The sequence below is a fragment of the Pavona decussata genome, unplaced genomic scaffold (assembly GCF_977016875.1).
Source record: "Pavona decussata unplaced genomic scaffold, jaPavDecu1.1 SCAFFOLD_25, whole genome shotgun sequence".
Lineage (NCBI taxonomy): Eukaryota > Metazoa > Cnidaria > Anthozoa > Scleractinia > Agariciidae > Pavona > Pavona decussata.
Window position 1 is genome coordinate 1,099,950 of NW_028145448.1, and position 20,051 is coordinate 1,120,000.

The 20,051-nt window shown below is 41.9% G+C and overlaps 1 protein-coding gene across 2 annotated transcripts in view; it reads right to left on the bottom strand.

Annotated features, from left to right (window-relative positions):
• The window catches only part of LOC146485683 (lipopolysaccharide-responsive and beige-like anchor protein), a 59,872-nt gene that overhangs the window by 23,822 nt on the left and 15,999 nt on the right, over positions 1 to 20,051 (bottom strand). For both annotated transcript variants that reach the window (XR_014863332.1, XM_085103007.1), the window contains exons 18-34: positions 19,749 to 19,828; positions 19,037 to 19,099; positions 18,375 to 18,472; positions 17,905 to 17,997; positions 16,911 to 17,013; positions 16,063 to 16,144; positions 15,169 to 15,355; positions 14,580 to 14,650; positions 13,306 to 13,427; positions 11,107 to 12,431; positions 9,889 to 10,223; positions 8,985 to 9,142; positions 8,230 to 8,476; positions 7,449 to 7,833; positions 6,030 to 6,294; positions 4,029 to 4,203; positions 3,168 to 3,451 (exon numbers count right to left, since the gene is read on the bottom strand). Coding sequence is in view for 1 of the 2 variants with exons in the window: in XM_085103007.1 (XP_084959133.1) it covers positions 3,168 to 3,451; positions 4,029 to 4,203; positions 6,030 to 6,294; positions 7,449 to 7,833; positions 8,230 to 8,476; positions 8,985 to 9,142; positions 9,889 to 10,223; positions 11,107 to 12,431; positions 13,306 to 13,427; positions 14,580 to 14,650; positions 15,169 to 15,355; positions 16,063 to 16,144; positions 16,911 to 17,013; positions 17,905 to 17,997; positions 18,375 to 18,472; positions 19,037 to 19,099; positions 19,749 to 19,828 (4,073 nt within the window). In the remaining variant the exon portion in view is untranslated. The remainder of the gene's footprint in view (positions 1 to 3,167; positions 3,452 to 4,028; positions 4,204 to 6,029; positions 6,295 to 7,448; positions 7,834 to 8,229; positions 8,477 to 8,984; positions 9,143 to 9,888; positions 10,224 to 11,106; positions 12,432 to 13,305; positions 13,428 to 14,579; positions 14,651 to 15,168; positions 15,356 to 16,062; positions 16,145 to 16,910; positions 17,014 to 17,904; positions 17,998 to 18,374; positions 18,473 to 19,036; positions 19,100 to 19,748; positions 19,829 to 20,051) is intronic.

Here is a 20,051-nt window from a genome sequence, read left to right on the forward strand (position 1 = left end):
GCCTTAGGGCCTACAAAGCAGTTTAGACTTTTAGATTCAATTGCCCTTATCCGCGAGGGCAAAAAGTCGGATGTTGCTACGGTAGAGCAGGTCTTAAATTAAACGGCGAACACTTTTCCTCCGCACTAACGAAAAAAAAAAGCTGAACATCCCAGCTACTCTTTCAAAATACATTTGCTTTACACTTGATCGTGTTTAAAGTTTTCACCACTCTGGCGATTGTTTGCAACTTTCAGTTTTTTTTTGTTCGTACACGATACTACGCGGTTTACAAACCAACTTTTAATAAAACTCGAGCATATTAAAACAGCTGCTGGACCTTGGAAACTACTGAACATGACAGGTTTTGGCATCCTATACGAATGCCAAGCGCTGCTCACCACAAGAACACAAAACAAGAAATTAATTCTACTCAAAACAGATTAACTAGAGCGAGTAATTGCCTAGCCTTGCCACAAAACATTCACCGAATTTTATTTGCCCCTGACGCAAAGCCAAAAAGCCATTCAAAGAGCAGCGATGACAAGCTGTCAATCGCAAGACCTGCTGATTCAAGTTGCCGCGTGTCAGCTTAGCACAAAGCGGCCGAGCGATAAAATAAAATGCGATATTAAACACGAAGAGAACGGCTGGTGTTAAATGGAATATAACAAAATGAAAACTAGTTGCAGACAAAACATGACGGCAATAACAGAAAACAATAACGATGGCTGCTCTGTTCATACGAACGACGAGAAAACTTGTCATCGAAATGGTCGAAAGAAGAAGTGAAGCCTCCAAAAGGCATTACAACTCGAGAGTTGAGAATTCATTATTTAAAGGCAAAACATGAATTCAAGTGGAAAATATTGTTTTAAGTATTCATATGGAGTGCTCCCGACTTAGATTTATCTGCTTGATTTGTAGAGCGAGGCTCTTTTCGTACACATTGCAACTACGATGCCAAAAAGATGTCCTTCAAAAAAGTAACTGGAGAAAACGTTCGTTACATAAGTTTTCGATTATGGAACAGCAAAGCAACGTTGATAGTCTTCTATTAGGAATTATTAAAATAGCGAAAAAACAGAAATTAAATCTGTCTAGCTAATCCAAACAGGTAAAAGTCTGGATTTCCACTGTGCTTAAATTTGGAGTGCGTTTGCAGTTTTGCTATCAAACGAAATCACTTGGTGTTTTTATGGGCAAAATTCGTTATACTCGGTTATCGGTAAAAACTAGCCTACGTTAAAAGGTTATTGCCTGCCTGATGACATTTCCGTAAAGTCGGTAGAAAAAATTTTACAAGAAAAATGCATTTAAAAAATGGATAAAATGCAAACAGAAAAGGTCTAGATTAAATCAGAAATAAATCAAACTCGTTAATGGCTGTTAAACTTCAATTTCTGTGTTCAAAGAGAACTACTCCAACTTGCAATTACTTTTCCAAAACTCTCAAGAACAAAATAGCTCGTTGACAGTTTAATTTCAGTGATAAATTTCAGCAATCACTTAAAAAACTTAACTGATCTTAAGAATGAAATATGAAAGCAGTTATTTTTAATTACAAACTGTTTGGCATATAAAATAAAACAAGGCGGTACCATCAAAGAACTTAAGCGAAAACACTACGAGGAGATTTGAAAAAAAATCTAAACAATTCAACGAAACACTTGAACAGTTTGTAATGAGACTAGAGGGGGGCAATAATGGAAAGAAGTAATTAAATTTGCCACACAATAAGTAACCTGCAAGGATTCCGCATTTGCTGAAAAAAAGTATAAGCAAAATCGTAAGATCCGCACGTTCCAGAAAACAGGACGGCCAAAGTAGGCAGTTTTAATGACTGTTAAATAACGCTCCCGTTACAAAATCTGAACGTTCGTCGGCGATCATATAAAAATCAGGAGTCGCCGCGTTTCACTTTGCTTTTGACGCTACAATCTCTCGACCAAGCGACCGCTTGCGAACATTTGGTAACCGGCTTTTAATTCGGTTTACACTAAGTACGAAGAATTAAGCAGGAGAAGCTGCTGCCACGCTAGTATTAGCGCCAGCACAAGAAAAACAAATGTTCATCGCTGCGGCATCGCGCGTGTGAACCAGAGAGCACAGGCTTACCATCCTCTTTTTGAGTGGTGGGCTCTGCTTTTCCTGCATGGTTATGTTGGTTATTCATTGCAATGTTTGGGGCTCTTTAAGCCGATTAAACTGAGGCAAAAATAGTCAAAACCATCAACACAATATGTTATTCTTTCTTTGTTGTTTTGTGTTCGTTTTGTTGATGCGAGGGTTGTGAGAGCGGTTTAATTTACAAACTTGAGGTTACACTCACTCAAAAATATGATAGCCATAAAATAATATATTTTTTTTTTAATCGTGAATCATTTCAATCCCAACATTCACTTCGGATCCCTACCATGAGAAGCTTACAACGATATCGTGTGAGGTTTGGGAATACACCAGAGAACGGCTTTGAAATTATTCAATTTGTGAATTCTCTTATTTCTTCAATAGAAATTCAACTCAAATGCCCCCTTTAGTTCATATGCACAATATCAAAACGGCAAATTGTTTACTGATTAGAAATGAGCATTACTGCGCCTTGAAATAACACGCAGCCCTGAAATTCAAAATTCAACCAACCGTTGCATTTTCACTACCGTTAATCACTGCAGCAGACCTCTTAGAAATCGACTACGTTTGTCTCAAAAGGGTCAAAACGTCACGTTCACACGCTGTGATTGGTTGATTTCGGTCCACTTTCCCGGTTTCTGTATTTTTGCTGTCAGTTGGTGGCACTGTAATTAACAAATCAAAGGCAGTTTTCTATGTTCTAATCCATACTCTCATAGACGATAAAATAACGTCATAAAATGTTCAAAACTCAAGTGGAACCACGAGCCGCAGACGAGTGGTTTCACTAAGTATAGGCCATAGAAAACTGCCTTCGATTTGTTTTTTAAGATAACATAAAAAAGTACAAGCCGAATTGGCATTATTTTCCGTCGAGAAAGCGCGCACGTTACATCTGACGTCATTACTCTTTTAGACAATAGCTAGGAGCCAATCAGCTCGCAGGAATTTTGACAGCTATTGTAAAATTATGATTGACGGCAGTAAAAGACGTACCATGAGAAGTTCAGAGTTTGTTTGTTATTGAAATGCACAGTAAATGAATCAAAACTTACCTTAGGATCAAGCTTCTGATATTCCGGGTTCTCTTCATCAACAGCAAAGAACACAGCCTCGGAAGTCACGGTCAGAGAGCCTGGGGCGACCACGCATGGAGCAATCAAGTGGCACAAAGTCGTGAACACCACGTGGCCAGAAACATCTCGGCTCAGGCTCCGCTCCTCAATGACCATTTCAGCGATTTCTTCTTCGTCCAGGGAATAGGAGTCCTCAGCTTTGGCGGATGAGATTTTGGCGAAGTTGAGATGTTGAGGGGTCGCTGAGAGATCTTGGTTTACTCCTAGAAGAAATTGGAGAATTGGGGAAATGCTTAGAACCATTTAAAACACCGATTCGTCATTCTGGACATTATTCACGCTAATTTTCATAGAAGTTTGCCTTTCAATGAAATGTTAGTTTCATACAAAGAATTTAAGGGAGTAAAGCAATTTGAATGACAGTGGTTAAACGCTCGCCCCATGGCTTGGTTCCAAATTCTCACAAACGTCCTATCGTATTATGTTGTACCATTTTTTTTTTATCTACGGTTTAGTTACGTGAGCACGCGTGGCCAGAAAATGGTTTACAGACTTAACACTGTACAATCAAATGAATATAAGTCGTTTCCTAAACGGTGAAAATCTTGATCGTTCCACAGAGCTTGAAACCCACTACGCATAGTGAAAGGTTTTTTTTCCTTTTTGCAGACAAAACCGTCTGATGCAGAGAAGTTTTGACTTGAGCTCGATCATACAAAACGTATCGGTTTTAAAATAACTTATAAGTTATTTTAACTGGAAAAACCCTTTAAAACGCCAGCTATTTCCAACGCCATTTCAAGTGTGGCCGCCTCTATCATACTATCTTCACAATCTTACCCTCTCCTCCCTCCAACAGAGTTGCTTCTGGATGACTGGAACCATACTCGTTCTTGACAAAGCGCATGCGTCGTCGACTGTCATCCTCCCACATGTCTAGCTTGTAAAACTGCACATTTGAAGGCTGCTGCTCCGCCGCCCACGCTCCGTGTTCACTGGTTATTATATCAAGCACCTAATGGCAAAAAATTACTGCTGACATGAGACTGCATGTACTGATGATTTAGATGCCCTGACAGGTCAGATGTGTCATGACGATTCACATGGTTTAAGTACAGTAACGTAGGGGACGAACTATTCGAACGGTCAAAGGTACGCATAATCATTTGTGACACAAGTTCTTTGCGATTAAATTAGATTCATGGGACAAACATCCCGCCTACTGCTAGGATTGGAATGTCAATGTACTAATAATAATAATAATAATAATAATAATAATAATAATAATAATAATAATAATAATTTATTACTTATATAGCGCGCGAATCATGTGTGGCATACGTGCAATGGAATAAATGTGGAGGTATATTTTAAGTATGGTGAGTGAATGAGAATGATGTTGTTTTGTTTTGTTTTTTCAGTGAGTGACACAGCCATACTCGGAAAAAGGAAATCCGAGTGCTCCTATCAGGAGTCGAACCTAAGACCTTCCGATTACTAGTTCGGATGCTCTACCACTGAGCTACAGGAGACTCGTGGGAGCTAAGGCCATTAAAATAGGTTCATGGGACAAAGTTAGGATTGGAATGTCAATGTGTCGAATATGCGCAATGGAATAAATGTAAGAGTAACTAACTAATCGCAAAGAGTATTGTAAATCCCCCTGGATGCGATGCTAATTCATCGCACGGTTATCCCCAGCAGTATGTCGCCGTTACCCATTTGTTACACCGGGATAGAGGGAGACAATGTGGAGCAAAGTTTCTTGTCTATGGAATAGACAACATGCACGACAGTGCAGAGACCAACCTTGAAGCAACAACATACGGTGGTTCTCTTTTTAACAAGAATAAACATAGTTACTTTTCAAGATCCATTTCCACCATCCTGGAATTTTCACAAAGAATGAGAAGATACTCCGAGTATGTTCATTGTGTCAAAATATTTAGACAACAAAGGACAAAAACTACGTTGGAAACAAGTTATATTTCGGTACCAACTATACCATCAAATGACTAAAAATATACATACAAGGTAGGTCTTAAATAGTGTTAATAACAATTAGAAAACGAAACAAAAAGTATACTGATGAGAAAAGGCAAAGCTCTCTGCTGGATTTCAATCCATTGTTGAGAGTTGGTGTTAGGCGTTTGATATAGTACGCCCTTTGCAGTAAAGCCTTTTATTGACGGTACAGTCAACTCACTCGTAAGCGACCACCCTTGGGGCACGACAAAGTGGTCGCTTACGGGAGGTGGTCGCTTACGGAAAAGATCAACAAATAACCCTAATACTGGATTGTTTGATTAATAACATAAAAATATTTATTATTACCTTATCAGCTACAATTACGTAAATAGAAACTACTTTATTTGATTTTTTTCACTTGCACCAGAGTGTACAATACTTGTCAGTGTGTCTCATGTTACACTTGAACTCGGCATTCCGGGATAGCGTCCTTAAAAATTGAACTTTTGTCACCACTGAGTAATGATTTACTAATGATAATACGTGATTATGTTGGGTGGTCGCTTAACAGAAACAGAAAACAAAAGAATATGTCAAATTTCTGGCCTAAAAAGTGGTCGCAGTCTCTTAAGAAATTTGAGTGGTGATCGCTTATAAGAGAGCTCTTGAAACAGTATTTAACTGAGAAACAAAACGGTAGTTTTCGAAGTGGTCGCTTACGGGAGGTGGTCGCTTACGAGAAGTAGTCGCTATGGGAGAGTTGTCTGTATCACTTCACAGGAGAAGATTCTAGTTCTGGAAACGTCTCCATTTTGACTGCAACTGACTGTACCTGACTGCAACTGATAACACAGCTCTAGTATAGACATTTACCTTTTGAATGACGTTCTTAGCAACCGAGAAATCTCTCCTTTTCGTCGCCAGCAGTAGCTGGTCCTGTAATTTATCGTTCTCGCTGTATGTAGCCTCCGTTAAGCGACACAGCTCAACAAACTGCATGTGTTTTTGCCGCGAAATTTCTTCCAGTTTGTTAACGATCACAAAGGCCTCGCTGGTTGTCATGACGATACGTTCACGCATGGCATGTGACAGAAGTCTGCCTTCGTTAACCAGTTCCATAAATGCCATTCCTCCATTTCTGTTGAAAACGAAAAGTTAACATTTTGAGAATGTTTTATTGGACACAATTCCTGCGAAATGACGTTTATACTGAAATATGATGGTGCTTACTTGGGGAGTTTTCATCCATTCCGTGCTCTTTTTAGGGTGATGATGTTGATGATGATGATGAGGAGGAGGAGGAGGAGGAGGAGGAGGAGGAGGAGAAAAAGGAGGAGGAGGAGGAGGAGGAGAAGGAGGAGGAGAAAAAGGAGGAGGAGGAGGAGGAGAAGGAGGAGGAGAAAAAGGAGGAGGAGGAGGAGGAGAAGGAGGAGGAGAAGGAGGAGGAGGAGGAGAAGGAGGAGGAGGAGGAGAAGGAGGAGGAGGAGGAGGAGGAGGAGGAGGAAGAGGAGGAGGAGGAGAAGGAGAAGGAGGAGGAGCAGGAGGAGGAGCAGGGCTTTCCGAACCAAATGGCACTTAGTTCATTGACTGATTCAGTGTTGTGAGTATAACTAACAGTCTTTCAAAGTGAAGGTAGACAGTGGTGGATACTGTAAGGCGCTTTAGAATATTCTGTGGATTGTGCGCTAAATTTAACGACTATTCACAGAAGTGGAGTTGGATAGCGGTGGATATTCGCTGCCAAAAAAAATTTCTACCACTATTCACGGACATTGAGGTGAATATTCGGGTTCTTTTTTTAGCATATATCAAACCAGTGGAAAGCCACCCCCAATTAGCCATTCTATTTCTGACAAATGGGCGCAAAATCACGAGCAAAATCCTGGACAAGACCGGGAGGTGATTCCCCACTCTGGAAACTGTGAGAAGACTGGTACGAATAAGGGATTACGGGATCGTTCGGGTAGACGGATGGAAATTGCACCGACGAATAAGTACATTTTTCGGCATTTTGGGGGGTAGTGTAGCTCCTATTAAATAGTTTTCAACTAAAAGAGTATTTCCTATACATCTGACTGCCGAGAAATGTACTTATTCATCGGCGCAATTTCCCATGTGTCTACCCAAACGATCCCATAATCCTTTGCTCGTACCAGTCTCCCCGTAGGTTTTGGAATGGCAAATACTATCAGGAGTTTGAGTAGCCAATCAGCGCGTGCAAAAACTCTATCCACCGGTTTGGTATATACTTAATATATATTGTAGCTCCTTGACAACCAGAGATGCACTAACCTCTGCAAGGAGTTCTGCCATTCTTGCGAACACAACAACATAACCAACTCGACAATAGAATCCGTCTTCTGACAAGAAAGACCCTCCAACACTAGCTCCTGTCCGTGACTACCAATAAGGATCCGGCTGAGAAAGGGGCTGAAGTCCAACAGCACCTCCTTGAGAAGGGACCCTGAAGACTTGAACCCAACCTCCAACTTTTCTGACAAACTCAGTCGGCTGAAGTCTATCGAGCTCTTTAGGAGACTGGGTACAGCCATTTCGTCATCCCAGGAGAATACATCCTCTTCAACGTCTGCAGAGGCACTCCGCTTACCAGCCCAAGTGGCGGCTCGAGAGCGATTATCAGACAGATCTTGTGCTTCGCTGTCTGACATAGGACGGCCTGAAAGAAACAAATAATACAATACTTACTTTCTTGAAGGGTGCATTTGTGAAACTCAATACGCCTTACAATATCCATCACATTTACTCTACAGACTTACGAGGCAAATCGAACTAGAAATCGAAATCTCTAATCTCGCAAACTTTTGGGAGTTTCAAAAGTCGAAATAATGTGCGAACGCTTGTTAGACATGCTTGTATGAAACGCCAAAGATAATGGTATGGAAAGAATTGCCATCAAATCTATCTGGATTTAAGCTATAAAAATAACGTAAAGGTTTTCGGAGATTTGCCCTAAGAAAGCACACCTTTTTGCAGTTAACAACAAGAGTTTGCCAACTTACGCCTGGCGCGTGAAGAGCACGTTTACTCGCGCACATTCGTTTCTATCTCGTACCTGGACTGGCCACTGTGTTATATCTTCCTCTAGCATCAGGATCTTCAGATTTCAGTAGATCCCTGTATTTAGCAACCATCATAACAGCAACAAAGTAGACAACTGTAAGCGCAAGGAACTGCGCTTGTTTGCTGTCTTCAAAGTCTCTGTACACCACCGCACGCAGCCGATTTACATCCATCTCCTGTAGAAGCTTCTCAGGATCTGTGACTGTGGTCATGTGACCAGGAATGTTCTGGACGAGGTCCTAAATTGAAAACAACAGTTCTAAATCACAGAGTTTGACTAAATTCAGTCCTCAACGTGACATATCATTCTACTCAGTTCTTGTTCTCTTTTTATGTTTGTCAAAATATTTCCCACAGGTAATTCGTTTGTTCAATTCTGCTCGAATTAACAAATCGACGGCAATTTTCTATGGTATATACTCTTACAGATCATAAATTGACGTCATAAAATGTTCAAAAATCAAGTAGCGGTGAGTGGTTTCACTGCCAAGTTTTGAACATTTTATGGCGTCATTATTGTACGTACGAGCATAAACCATAGAAAACTGCCGTCGATTTTATTTTTACAACAACAAAGGATTTCCCCCGAGAAAGCGCGCACGTTACATCTGACGTCATTTTTTTGTCTGCACTCTTATAGACAATAGCTACGCCGAGCCAATCAGCGAGCGGGAATTTTTACAGTTATTGTAAAAAGTGTGTTCACTTTTATCATTTGCTTTCTCAAGGTTTTATTCTCCACCCTACCTGCTCGCTTGGCGGTTTTGTGGACGCTATCAGTGTCTTGATGGCCTGCCTGGCTTCCTTTAGCGCCTTCTTCCCCAGTTTTCCGCTTGTTATCAATGGCAGAATAGGTCTGTTACGCTGGCGACATACCAGGCGGTTACGAGCCGCACAGCAAAACACTAAAATGTAAAACGAAAAATTAAATTACACAGCGAAAACATGGACACCAAAGGGTTCACTCCATTAAAAAGAAGAAAGGGAAAAACTTGAATAGAACACTACTTTAATGACTTCTGTAATAACCTAAACCAAGGAAATATTTGACCAGTCGCAGCAAATGCTGCACTAAACCAACCAAAACTAGGAACACATTTACGCAATAATTCAGGGGACCTAGTCTTACAATACAAACCCTGTCGGCCTGTCTGCTTAACTTTGTCTGGCTGTCTGCATGTCAGTCTGGTTTTATCAACGGAGTTGATAACTTAAGCTTAATTGGCCAGCGTTAAGAGATTCGAGTGCTGACGTTTCAAGCGTTAGGCCTTCAGATCCGCTGTGACGAAGGGCTAATGCTCAAAACGTCAGCACTCGAATCTCTTTACGGTGGCCAATCCACCTTTAGTTATCGACTCTGTTGATAAACCAAACACTCGTTTCTATTCCTCATCGACGCAGCACCACAGTTTCTATAGAAACTAACCCTCTTAACCATTTGCATGCCAGTCTGCCTGCTAGTCTCACATGTTACTGGCTCCCGAAACCTTAACGACCCCCTGACTGCACATTTATTGACTTGTCTGTCCATCTCTCACACAAATGGCTTATCTAATCACAAACTGCCTTTGACAGTCTGTCATTTTCTAACGTATGTGTCCGCCTGCCTGTCTTTCAGTCAGTTATCCAGTCAGTTATCTGATTTACCCACCTAATCTCAAACACTGCCTCAGAAAGCCACCTGTACTCAAGTTCCTATTGGTCTCCACTCCGCTGAACGCGAGGGAACTGGTGAACACTATCACATCCACAAGAGACATGAGGCGATTCAAAAACGAGAAACTCGTTTCCAGGCTCATCCCGCCGCACGGCTCGATGACGTCTTGACCGTAATCACGTGACGTGACGGAAGACAGCAGGGGCAGGAGATCCCCGCAGCAGAAAATGACGTTATCTGCGAGCACTGACACAAAGTGGGCCAAGTTCCACAGGTAGGTTGCATTCTCTTTTGCGTTCACGAAATCCATTACGGTTTTACGATTATGACTGAAAACAAGATAAAACAACATTAGGGGACTGGTCGTAACAAGTTTGTTCGAAGGGGACCAACCTTGTCTGAGGTGTGTGTGTGTGTGTGGGGGGGGGGGGGGGGAGGCGGGGGAGTTTATCGAAGATACCACCTATCTCATAAACATTACTGGCAAAATTTTATTGGCTTCAAAATTTGAGTTGACACAAATATTTAGCTAGCAACAGTCAGCATTGATAGAAAAACAAGAAAAGTGAGGTTTGAGTCTCATTGTTATTTCTTCCTGTTAAATAGAAGGGTGGCCATGCAATAAAGACACCATCTTTTGAGATCACCATGTTCTCGTGGTTTCGTGGGTCCTGCTCGAGTCTAGGGTTTTGAACACTTCCCTTCATGAAATGGCGCTATGTAAGTGGCAAATGAATAGTTGACATGGTGCTCAAAGTTCCTTGTGCGGAATCGGATGGAACAGAATTTCCTGGAATTTTTCCGGAAATTTGGGTATACCTCACGAGGTTAACCTTACTTTGCGATACAATCAACTCCCTTTACTGCGGACACCCTCGGGACCGCGAGTTAGTGTCCTTAATAGCGAGAGTCCGTAATAGCGGGAATTTATTTCAGTCAAGCGTCTGTACTCTGTTTTTGTCAGGGATTTAGCTACTGTCCGTATTATCGTGGTGTCCGTAATAACGAGGTGTCCGCAAGGCGAGAGTTGACTCTATTTAGGAAAAACCGGAAAATTCCATTCCATTCGCCTGTTTCCCAACCATAAATTGATTGTGCTATTTTGGTTCGAACGCTGTCAACCGGAAATACTGCTCTTCTTGATTCCTGTAATTTCAGAAATTGAATTCGGATCTCTAGTTTTGTCGAATCAAACGAGTTGGTACAACCTACCTTCTCCAAACTTGGACGTCAGATTCAACAGCAAACAGCAGATCTCCCAACAGTCTCTGGTGAACAGGAGACCACAAGTATTCCGGAATATTCACATGCGCTCTGTACGTTGATTTTTGGTCAGGTGAGCTTGCATTACTGGTGGCTGCAGACGCTGCAGAAGGAGTGGAGCTTGGGCTCGACTCCGTCCCTGTCTTAACAGGACTGCTGGGTGAACCCGATTGGCTTGGTTCGGCAACAGGTAACGACTCCACACTCGGTTTTTGAACATCGGTTTCTTTCGATTGAAGTACGGCTTGTTCCTCGCTCTCAGCAACACCTTCAGACGGAACCTGTTTCTCTTCGCCGTCACCAGCATCTTTATTTTCACTGTTCGTTTGCGTATCTTCGCTCACCCCGACAGCACCTCCAATATAAGAGCTCTTCACTGCAATAGTAAGACTACTGTCGACATCTTTAGGTTTATCTTTCTCGTCCAGTAAATCTTGACCTTCATTTGAATTTGTACTATTGTCAATTAATTGCTCGGCTTGATGTGACTCGCTAGCTGTCCGATCATCAAATTTTACACGCTTCTCGCGTGCATTTGTGGACAACGCTTCATCACTTTCTTCCGTTACAGTTGACGGTAGAGTTTTGCTTTCATCAACCAATTCATCAGATTTATCCCCTTTATTGCTTTCGACTACTTTATCATCTTCAGGAGACGGCAACTTCGTTGCATTTTCCACCGATTCTGTATCAGTACCTTCTTTGACACTTTCGTCCGTGACATTTGTTTTTGCCGCTTCACTTTCACCGACAATTTCAACATTAAGCCCCTTGTCAGGTACGTCCGTGCTTTGGTTCACTGATTCACCAGCTACCTCAGCACCTCTCACTTCAGAGCTGACACCAGTAGCACTAAGAGAGTCCTCTACTTTAGAGGGCCTAACCTCGGAAGGTTCCAAGGCCTCATCTCCGTTACTTTTGCTAGGAATAACGTCCTGCGCTGCGTCTTTTTCTCCAGTATTATTAGAATCCTCGTCGCTAGTTTTTTCTCCCTCCTTAACGGGAGAGTCAGCATTGCTTTCACTTTCTTCGGGAATCATCTTCGGCAGAGCTGTTTCAACTTTAGGTCCGTTCTTACTTTGCAGTAAAGACTCAAAAAACTTTCGTCTGTCGGTGTCACTATCTGTAGACTTAACTCCTGGAGAATCGACTGAAGTAGATTCAACTGGTATTTTCACCTGTTTACTCTGTTCTGTGCTGCTTCCAGTCGCGCAAGAATTTAGATCCACTCGTTTAGGAGTATGCCTTGCTTTTTCTCTTTCAAATATACTCACCTGAAAAAAAAAAAAAAAGAGAGAGATTGGTATTAATGTTTGGAGCGATTTCCAATTGAGGGTCGTAAGTTATTTGTGTTTGCTTTGGTTTGGCTTTGCTACGCTCTGTGATTGGTTAGAAAAACTCGCGCCACTTACTCAACCAATGGCAAGAAGCAAAACCAAAACCAAGCGTGACTCGCTCACACGCGTTTTCCCGCGCTTGGTATTTGCTTCGACTTTTGATTGGTTCTGATTCTGGTACATCTGTTCTGATTGTCCAGAGTAGTTGCTTTGGTTTTGGTGTTACGATGCTCAAATGAAAACCGCTCTATAGCAAAAAACAAACAACTATATGTATAGCTTCATTAGGCTCTTTACACCGAATTATCAAATGACCTATCTCAGGAGTGCCAAACTAAAGATTGAAGAATCTCATATCTTTGAAAAATTAAATACTTAAAAATAGGAACACGTATTCAACTTCTACTTAGCTTTCATTTGAACAACCGTACTTGTAAATTTCTTTCACCGTGCAAACCATAAGACAGTTCCCCATGGAAGTAATGCTAAGCAGTACAATTTTTATCTAAATGGCCACGAGTTAGGATTTCATGCGCAGACTCAAAAGTTAGAAAGTAACGCTTTTCCAAACACAGCTTACATTTAATAGGCTCCTCTCGATATCTTAAAATTCAGCTCGAAATGAAACCGAGAGGACACAAACAAAGAAAATGCCATCACTTCTGTTGTCTGTGTCCCCTGGACTTCGATATCAAGTTGAATTTAATATTTCAAAAGGAGACTATTATTCACACATCAAGATTTCATGCATGCAAGAAGTTCACTTGAACAACAATGTACAACTAGAGTTTCAAGCCGCTTGACACCTTACCTTGCCATGCAGGATAGCTAGAGTGTCGACCCAGATCCTCCACCCTTCTCGCTCCTCTTGGAAGGCGTGGTGTAACAGCATACGAAACAGACAGAACACAGTGTCAGTGGTGCGATTTTCTTCTGAAATTTTTAAAACAATGGAACGAGACATTTAGGCCAGGGAAACGCAGACATGTCAGACAAACCATCAACTTGGGATTAGAAAACAAAATCCTCACCGTATTAAATGTGAACAAGGTAAGGCTAGACAGGTTACCCTTTAACCGTACTTGAGAAATGCTGGTTCACTTAGGTGAGCATTTGTCGCGTGAATCTACAAACTTGCAGTTGCAGAAGATTTTGTATGTGATTTACAAGGATAATTGTTTTAGGTTGAGGAGGATGACTTGGTCAAATTTGGAGGTGTGAAGAGGATGTCAACTTAGTCAAAATATTAAACTTTGAGGAGAATGTGGGAGTTAGTCAAAATTTGGAGGTATGAGGAGGATGTTGGACTTCTTCCAAATTTGGAGCTGCGAGGATGTAAAGTTCTTGTAGCGGCTTCATCCAATTTAATAAAACTATAAACGACAGGCAACCCAAAACAAGTGCACAGTGTTTTTTGCTGGCTCCGATTGGCTACTCCAAACCTGAATATTATTTACTGTTCACCTCCTGGCAATGTGCTGAATTTCGCATGCGAATTTTCTTGCTAATTCGCCACGAATAAAGTGCATAATCGGGGTTAAGGCTAGCGACGGAGTCAGAGTCGGAGTCGTAATCAGAAGCGTAGAGCTTATGACCTAGTAGAGACAGCCTTGCTTAAGCGGAACGTAAGCGACGGAGTCGTAAGAAAATGGAAACGTTCTGATTCTTCTGACTCCGATTCCGTCGCGCTTATGACTCCGCTTACGACTCCGATTTTTGATTTTCACGCGATGTCCACCCGTCTACCCAAATGATCCCATGATCTCTTTCTTATACCAGTTTCCTCATGGTTTCTGGAGCGGGGAATTTACCTTACTGTTCTGTGGTTCGGTAAATGCCCACAACCATACACTTCTGTTTTGCTGAATAACTTTTAAATTTAGCACACTAACCCTAGAATGTTTTAAAGCGCTTTAAAGTATAAGAATGCGGCCTTGCGCGCTCTTACGGGCTGGGAGAGCAAAAGCTAGCAAACATTGAGATTACAGTATAAGAATAAACTTCCAACAAACTTCCCAGACACGCGGCCAAAATGTACAAAAATTGGTAGTTTTGCAAACGTATTGGTGCCGTTGTTTTTTATACCTGCGTTTGAGGGTTCCAGCTTAGCCAAAGAGAAAAGCCAATCTTGCCAACACGACAACTGAAGAATAAGACTGTTGGACAGCAGAAAAACTATGTCAGTAAACCACAATGATTATACAATGTAAACTTGGGACCCACAAGTGGCAGGCTGTATGCCCTGAATATGCAAGATCTATCATGTTAAAGGTAGGTAGTTAGGTAGGTAGGTAGATAGGTAGGTAGGTAGGTAGGTAGGTAGGTAGGTAGGTAGGTAGGTAGGTAGGTAGGTAGGTAGGTAGGTGGGGTAGGGAGGGAGGGAGGTAGGTAGATAGGCAGATAGGTAGGTAGGTAGGTAGGTAGGTAGGTAGGTAGGTAGGTAGGTAAGTAGGTACGTAGATAGGAAAACAGGTAGGTAAGTAGATAGGTAGGTAGGTAGGTAGGTAGGTAGGTAGGTAGGTAGGTAGGTAGGTAGGTAGGTAGGTAGGTAGGTAGGTAGGTAGGTAGGTAGGTAGGTACAGCTGTACAAGTGTTACCTTTCACAACCTGTCAATTGGAAGGGATGCTATAGTCCGCTGCACAGAACTATTAAAAGTTTTGCGTTAAGTTATACCTTCTGTTTATTTTGCTGTGGTTGAGAAGCAGCACCAAATCAGACAAAAACTTTCTCTTCAGGTCGACTTTCTCCTCATCAGGTGTCCGCTCCTCTTTGAAGCTTCCCTGACGGGTTAGTCTTACTCCAGCGTTGCACTGTTTCCCTTCGTTTTTACGCAACATTTTCGCGATGACAGGAGCCATGGCTGTAAAACAATTTACAAGTTAATGAAGAAAAAAGAATAATCCCGTCACAATAACAAATTGTGAAAGTAATTCTTGGAATGACTCTGCAAAAAACGGTTTTCAACTGATTGTCGTGAAAACGAAAACCAAAGTAATACGTCGCATGAATCACAACAGTTTCCAGCAGCGCAATAAACCAATCAGAATTCGTAGCAAATACATGTAGCAAATCACAATTAGTTTTGATTTTTAGTCGATCTTATTGGTTGAGACTGTGGCACGAGTTTTATTAGCACTCAGTTGAAAACCGCTCTAGAGCGAAAAACGACGGAGATGAGGTCGTTACATTGTGTTGCCAGCCGCATGCCAAACGCGTTCTTGAAAACCAGTCAAACTCCAACCTCCGACTTATCATGACTCATGACGTTGTGTTTGTTTGCTTGATGGCTTGTTGCTTGCTTTTACAAAACAAAATAAATTTAAAAATACCTGTGCATTTAGACTACAAAACAGGTTTTCATTTCAGTTCACGGAGAGATACGCGGATCGCCGAAAGCGTGGATTTCGCGCGCGAACGTCACGCGCGCTCTCTCTCCACAGTCTCACTTACATTTTGTTGGTCTCTTCAGACTTTCCCTTCGCAGACCGCGCGGGTTCGCAGGACTTACGTCGCCCAAAATACGGACTGTTTTGCAGTAGTTTGCCCCTGGTAATTTCTATGACTTACTTGTGTTGTGTAAGAGAAAGGTGTTGTCAGGCTGTGGGTGATGCCCGCTGACTATTTGTTTGGAGACTCGTCCAACTAGTATCTGAATATAAATGTGAAATGGCGAGGTGAGTCGACTTGGGTAACTTTGATTACTATAAATTAGTGCCAAGGGAATTACAAAGTACAAAACCCTTCATACCATTTAACAAAACAAGACGGAACACATACAGTATCTTCATGTACAAAAATGTTCCACTTTCTATCACAAAAAGGCAAGATGGCGCAAACACGTGTTCAACAACAGTTTCACAGTTGTTTAGTTTGAATTTTCTCTGTTCATGTAGAGAATACTGCGTACACAGCCTGTCATTTCTCATTACTGTTTGAGACCATTGTCAAGGTTTCACGACCAAAGGAGAACTGGCATTGATTTTAGTTCCTCCCAATAAAGGGTATGTTTTACTCTACGGAGATCTTTCAAAAATCTCGGACAAGTTAGCGGCTCGAAGCCTCACCTTCGCAGGTCCCTACCATCAACATCTAAAGCTCCCTGCCAACAGAGTCATCCTATGGGTGGAACAGCCATCTAAGACTATGGTCAAGGCACTGATGGAGGACACTGGTGCAGCGTCTACTAGTGAACTATTCACAATAATGGAAGAGAGAGAGAGCTCTCTGGCATGTCGGCCACAGGGCCCTTCTTTATGACTAGAGCTCTAGAGGTTTGTTATTAGTATTAGTTAATTTTTAATAATTTTTCTCATTGCCTCATGATTTTTAACGTGGATAAATAAAGTAACTGTTGTTTTGTTGTTGGCGTAAAGGTAGATATAGTTTACGTGTAACGAAAATCAGTTAACACTCACCTCAAATAAGACATTGTAAGTGGTAAGCGTAAGAGAGTGATTCATCAGTTTGTCACCAATCAATGTGAATAAGCTGTAGTGCTCCAGTAAGTCTTGTTTCCTCCTGAAGGAAATCAAGTTTGACTGTTAGAACGGTTTTCAATTGAATGCCGTAAAACCAAAACCAAAACCAAAAAAAGTAATTACTCTGGCCAATCACAGCAAATGCAAACAACGCAATGAACCAATCAAAATTCGAGGCAAATACATGTAACCAGCGGCAAGCGCGGGAAAACGCGTGCGAGTGAGGCACGATTGGTTTTGGATTTGTCTCTCATCGGTTGAGAAATTGACGTAAAGGAAAACCAAAGCAAGCGCGAATTAATTTCGACACTCAAATGAAAAGCGCTCTCAAGGATTGAAAAGGAAACATAAAACATCAAAACCTAAAGGAAATGTGGTTAGTACAAAGGACCCGCTAGTGATGACACTTGGGCTTAACCTCAGTCTTGGGAAGTACAGTCGAACCTGTATTAAGCGGCACCGTATTAAGCGGTCACCCTCTATTAAGCGGTCAGTTGTCAAAGTCCCGAAAATTGCTTCCCTTATTTACTGTAATCCTGACCTGTATTAAACGGCCACCTCTATTAAGCGGTCGCGGTCACCCTATACTAAGTTCCAGCGAGCTATTTCTATTGTCTTGACCTGTTTTAAGCGGTCACCTTGTAAAAGAAAACCCCTTAAATATGGTAACAAATAGCGTGCCAGGTAATTGAGCTTCTAATGAGCTGCACAATCGTGGCGTTAATGTTTTACTAGTCTGTTTCAATACCATGCTCTCCTTTGTCATGCCATTCTATCGCCGAACTTTCTTAACCAAGTTAGTGATGTATTCTGTACAACCTGTATCAAGCGGTCAACCTGTATTAAGCGGTCACTTAGCCATTCCCCGAGGGTGACCGCTTAAAACAGGTTCGACTGTAATAGTAATAGTAAGTAAGGAATGATAGCTTACTTTGCTGGACAAAACTGAAGAAAGCATCCAATAATCTTCAAAGAATAAACTCGGACTGCTTCGGATTTCATGTCCAGGAAACGAAACAAAACCCTGGTGAAGAGAAACTAAAGATGAAAATCACGGTCACCTTCCAAAAAATGACAGACGGATGAAAAGACAGATGGGACATATGAACACACAGATAAGCAGTCACAAAGTGAGTCAGACAAGAGGACATAAGTAAAGACAGACAGACACAGCGAACAGACATGCCAACAAACAGGAAGACAGACAGACAGACAGCGAACAAACAAACAGAAAAACAGACAGACAGCAGACATGCCAACAGGCAGACAGACAGACAGACAGAGAACAGAAATGCCAACAGGCAGACAGACAGACAAACAGACAGAAATGCCAACAGGCAGACAGACAGACAGACAGACAGCGAACAGAAAAACAGGCAGACAGACAGAAGAACGACATACCTCAGACCATCTACTTTGTCAAAGACGGGAATGCAAGTGTCTGGTTGTTCGGTCATGATTGACAATACCAGTTGAAGTACATCCAGTAGATTCTCTTCCTGTGATGTAGATAAAACACGTATAAACTATGCCGCATCTTGCACTTTGATTGAGTAAACTCTCGGTGACAATTAACGGCTACTATAGCCAACACATGTCTTGACATTTCGGCTCGTTTGCCACACAGACCTAAACTTGATTAATTGCACGCAATTGTTACGTACATTTTTTAAGCTATATCTTCGCCTTCTCAACAAATGCTAGGCAACTGCCAACGACTGCCAAATGTTGCCGTGAAGAGCCGTCTCCATTTCCTTCTTACAGTCGTACGTTAAAACAAGACGTGATAGCCAAGATGTGACAATTTTTCTAACCTGCGTCAAGCCTCTGGGGCACACAAAAAATCGTCGAGTTCCACTCGCCGAATGCAGACTAGAGAGGGCCATCCCTCTCCATTCCACGTTCGGCTTCCGAATTCTTTGCACACCCTATTCCCCAACACGAATCCTGTCCACACGCTACAGGTTTCCTTACAGAAACAACATCTATGCAAGAGTAGTCACCTTGTCACGACTTAAAACCTAATTCGTTGATTACACAGAGGGTGGTCAAAACAATCTTACCTCGTCTGTTATCATGAGATACGACAAGATGCTCTTGAATTCTTCCTCTGTGATTCCTTTGTCCTGAGATTTTCAAATCAAACAAAATATCAGTGTTTGTCCACAAGAAAATATGGCCATTTCCTTCCAAAATAATGTAGTTCCGCCCTCGTTGTTTTCCCTCCAAAACGTTCACAGTCGTCTCTCCCACCCCACGTTATTTGGCAACGAAACGACAGGGGTGGGGATGGACAGTCGCTGTTTTAGGCCCCTGCTCAGACTAGGTGCTAGTGCCAGGGCTCTGTGCCCGGGCATTGAACAGGACGTTGTTCAATCTCCTTGGTGCCCAAGTAGCAATCGTGTTCTCGTTCGTCAATTTAGCGCCCGCCATTTTGTTTACTTACCGTAGGGAGGCATCAGGCTTGAGGAAAAAGCCTGAGAAATGACAAAATCCTGTTCAGACCAGTACCCTTACCCGTGGCCAGGAACGGTGACCAAGTACTACTCTAGGAGATAGTGCTTGTGTGGGCACGGTGCCCGAGAACCGGGTACAGGTAGTAGTCTGAAAGGGGCTTTAGTTTTAACTTTTGGATTTTAGTGTTCGACCTTGGACTCCAGTTGGGCTAGTTAGGAGTACTAAATCAAGGTTCGAGGTTCAAAATTCAAGGGGGAAGGAACACTTACTGTTTTTACTTTAGAAATCAACTTCAGGCGACTGAAATTGTCAGCTCACCTTTAGTACTAACTGTTTGACTAAAAGAAGTAAAAATGCCCTGAGGGAATGGATTTCTTCTTTAGTTGGTCCTTGGGTACCTGTATGGGAATAAAAGGAATATAAGAAGAGAGCATTACAGGTTTCAATGAAGTGTTAAAGCATCACAGAGCCTTTTGCTTTACCCCTTTTCCATATAACTCCTCCAAACAAACTCGAACCAAGACTTTACTCCTCCTTCAATAACTGAGGACAGTGAATGCAAACACATTGGTAAACCACTCTGAATACCATCTTTTAATTTACATACAATACAACAATATG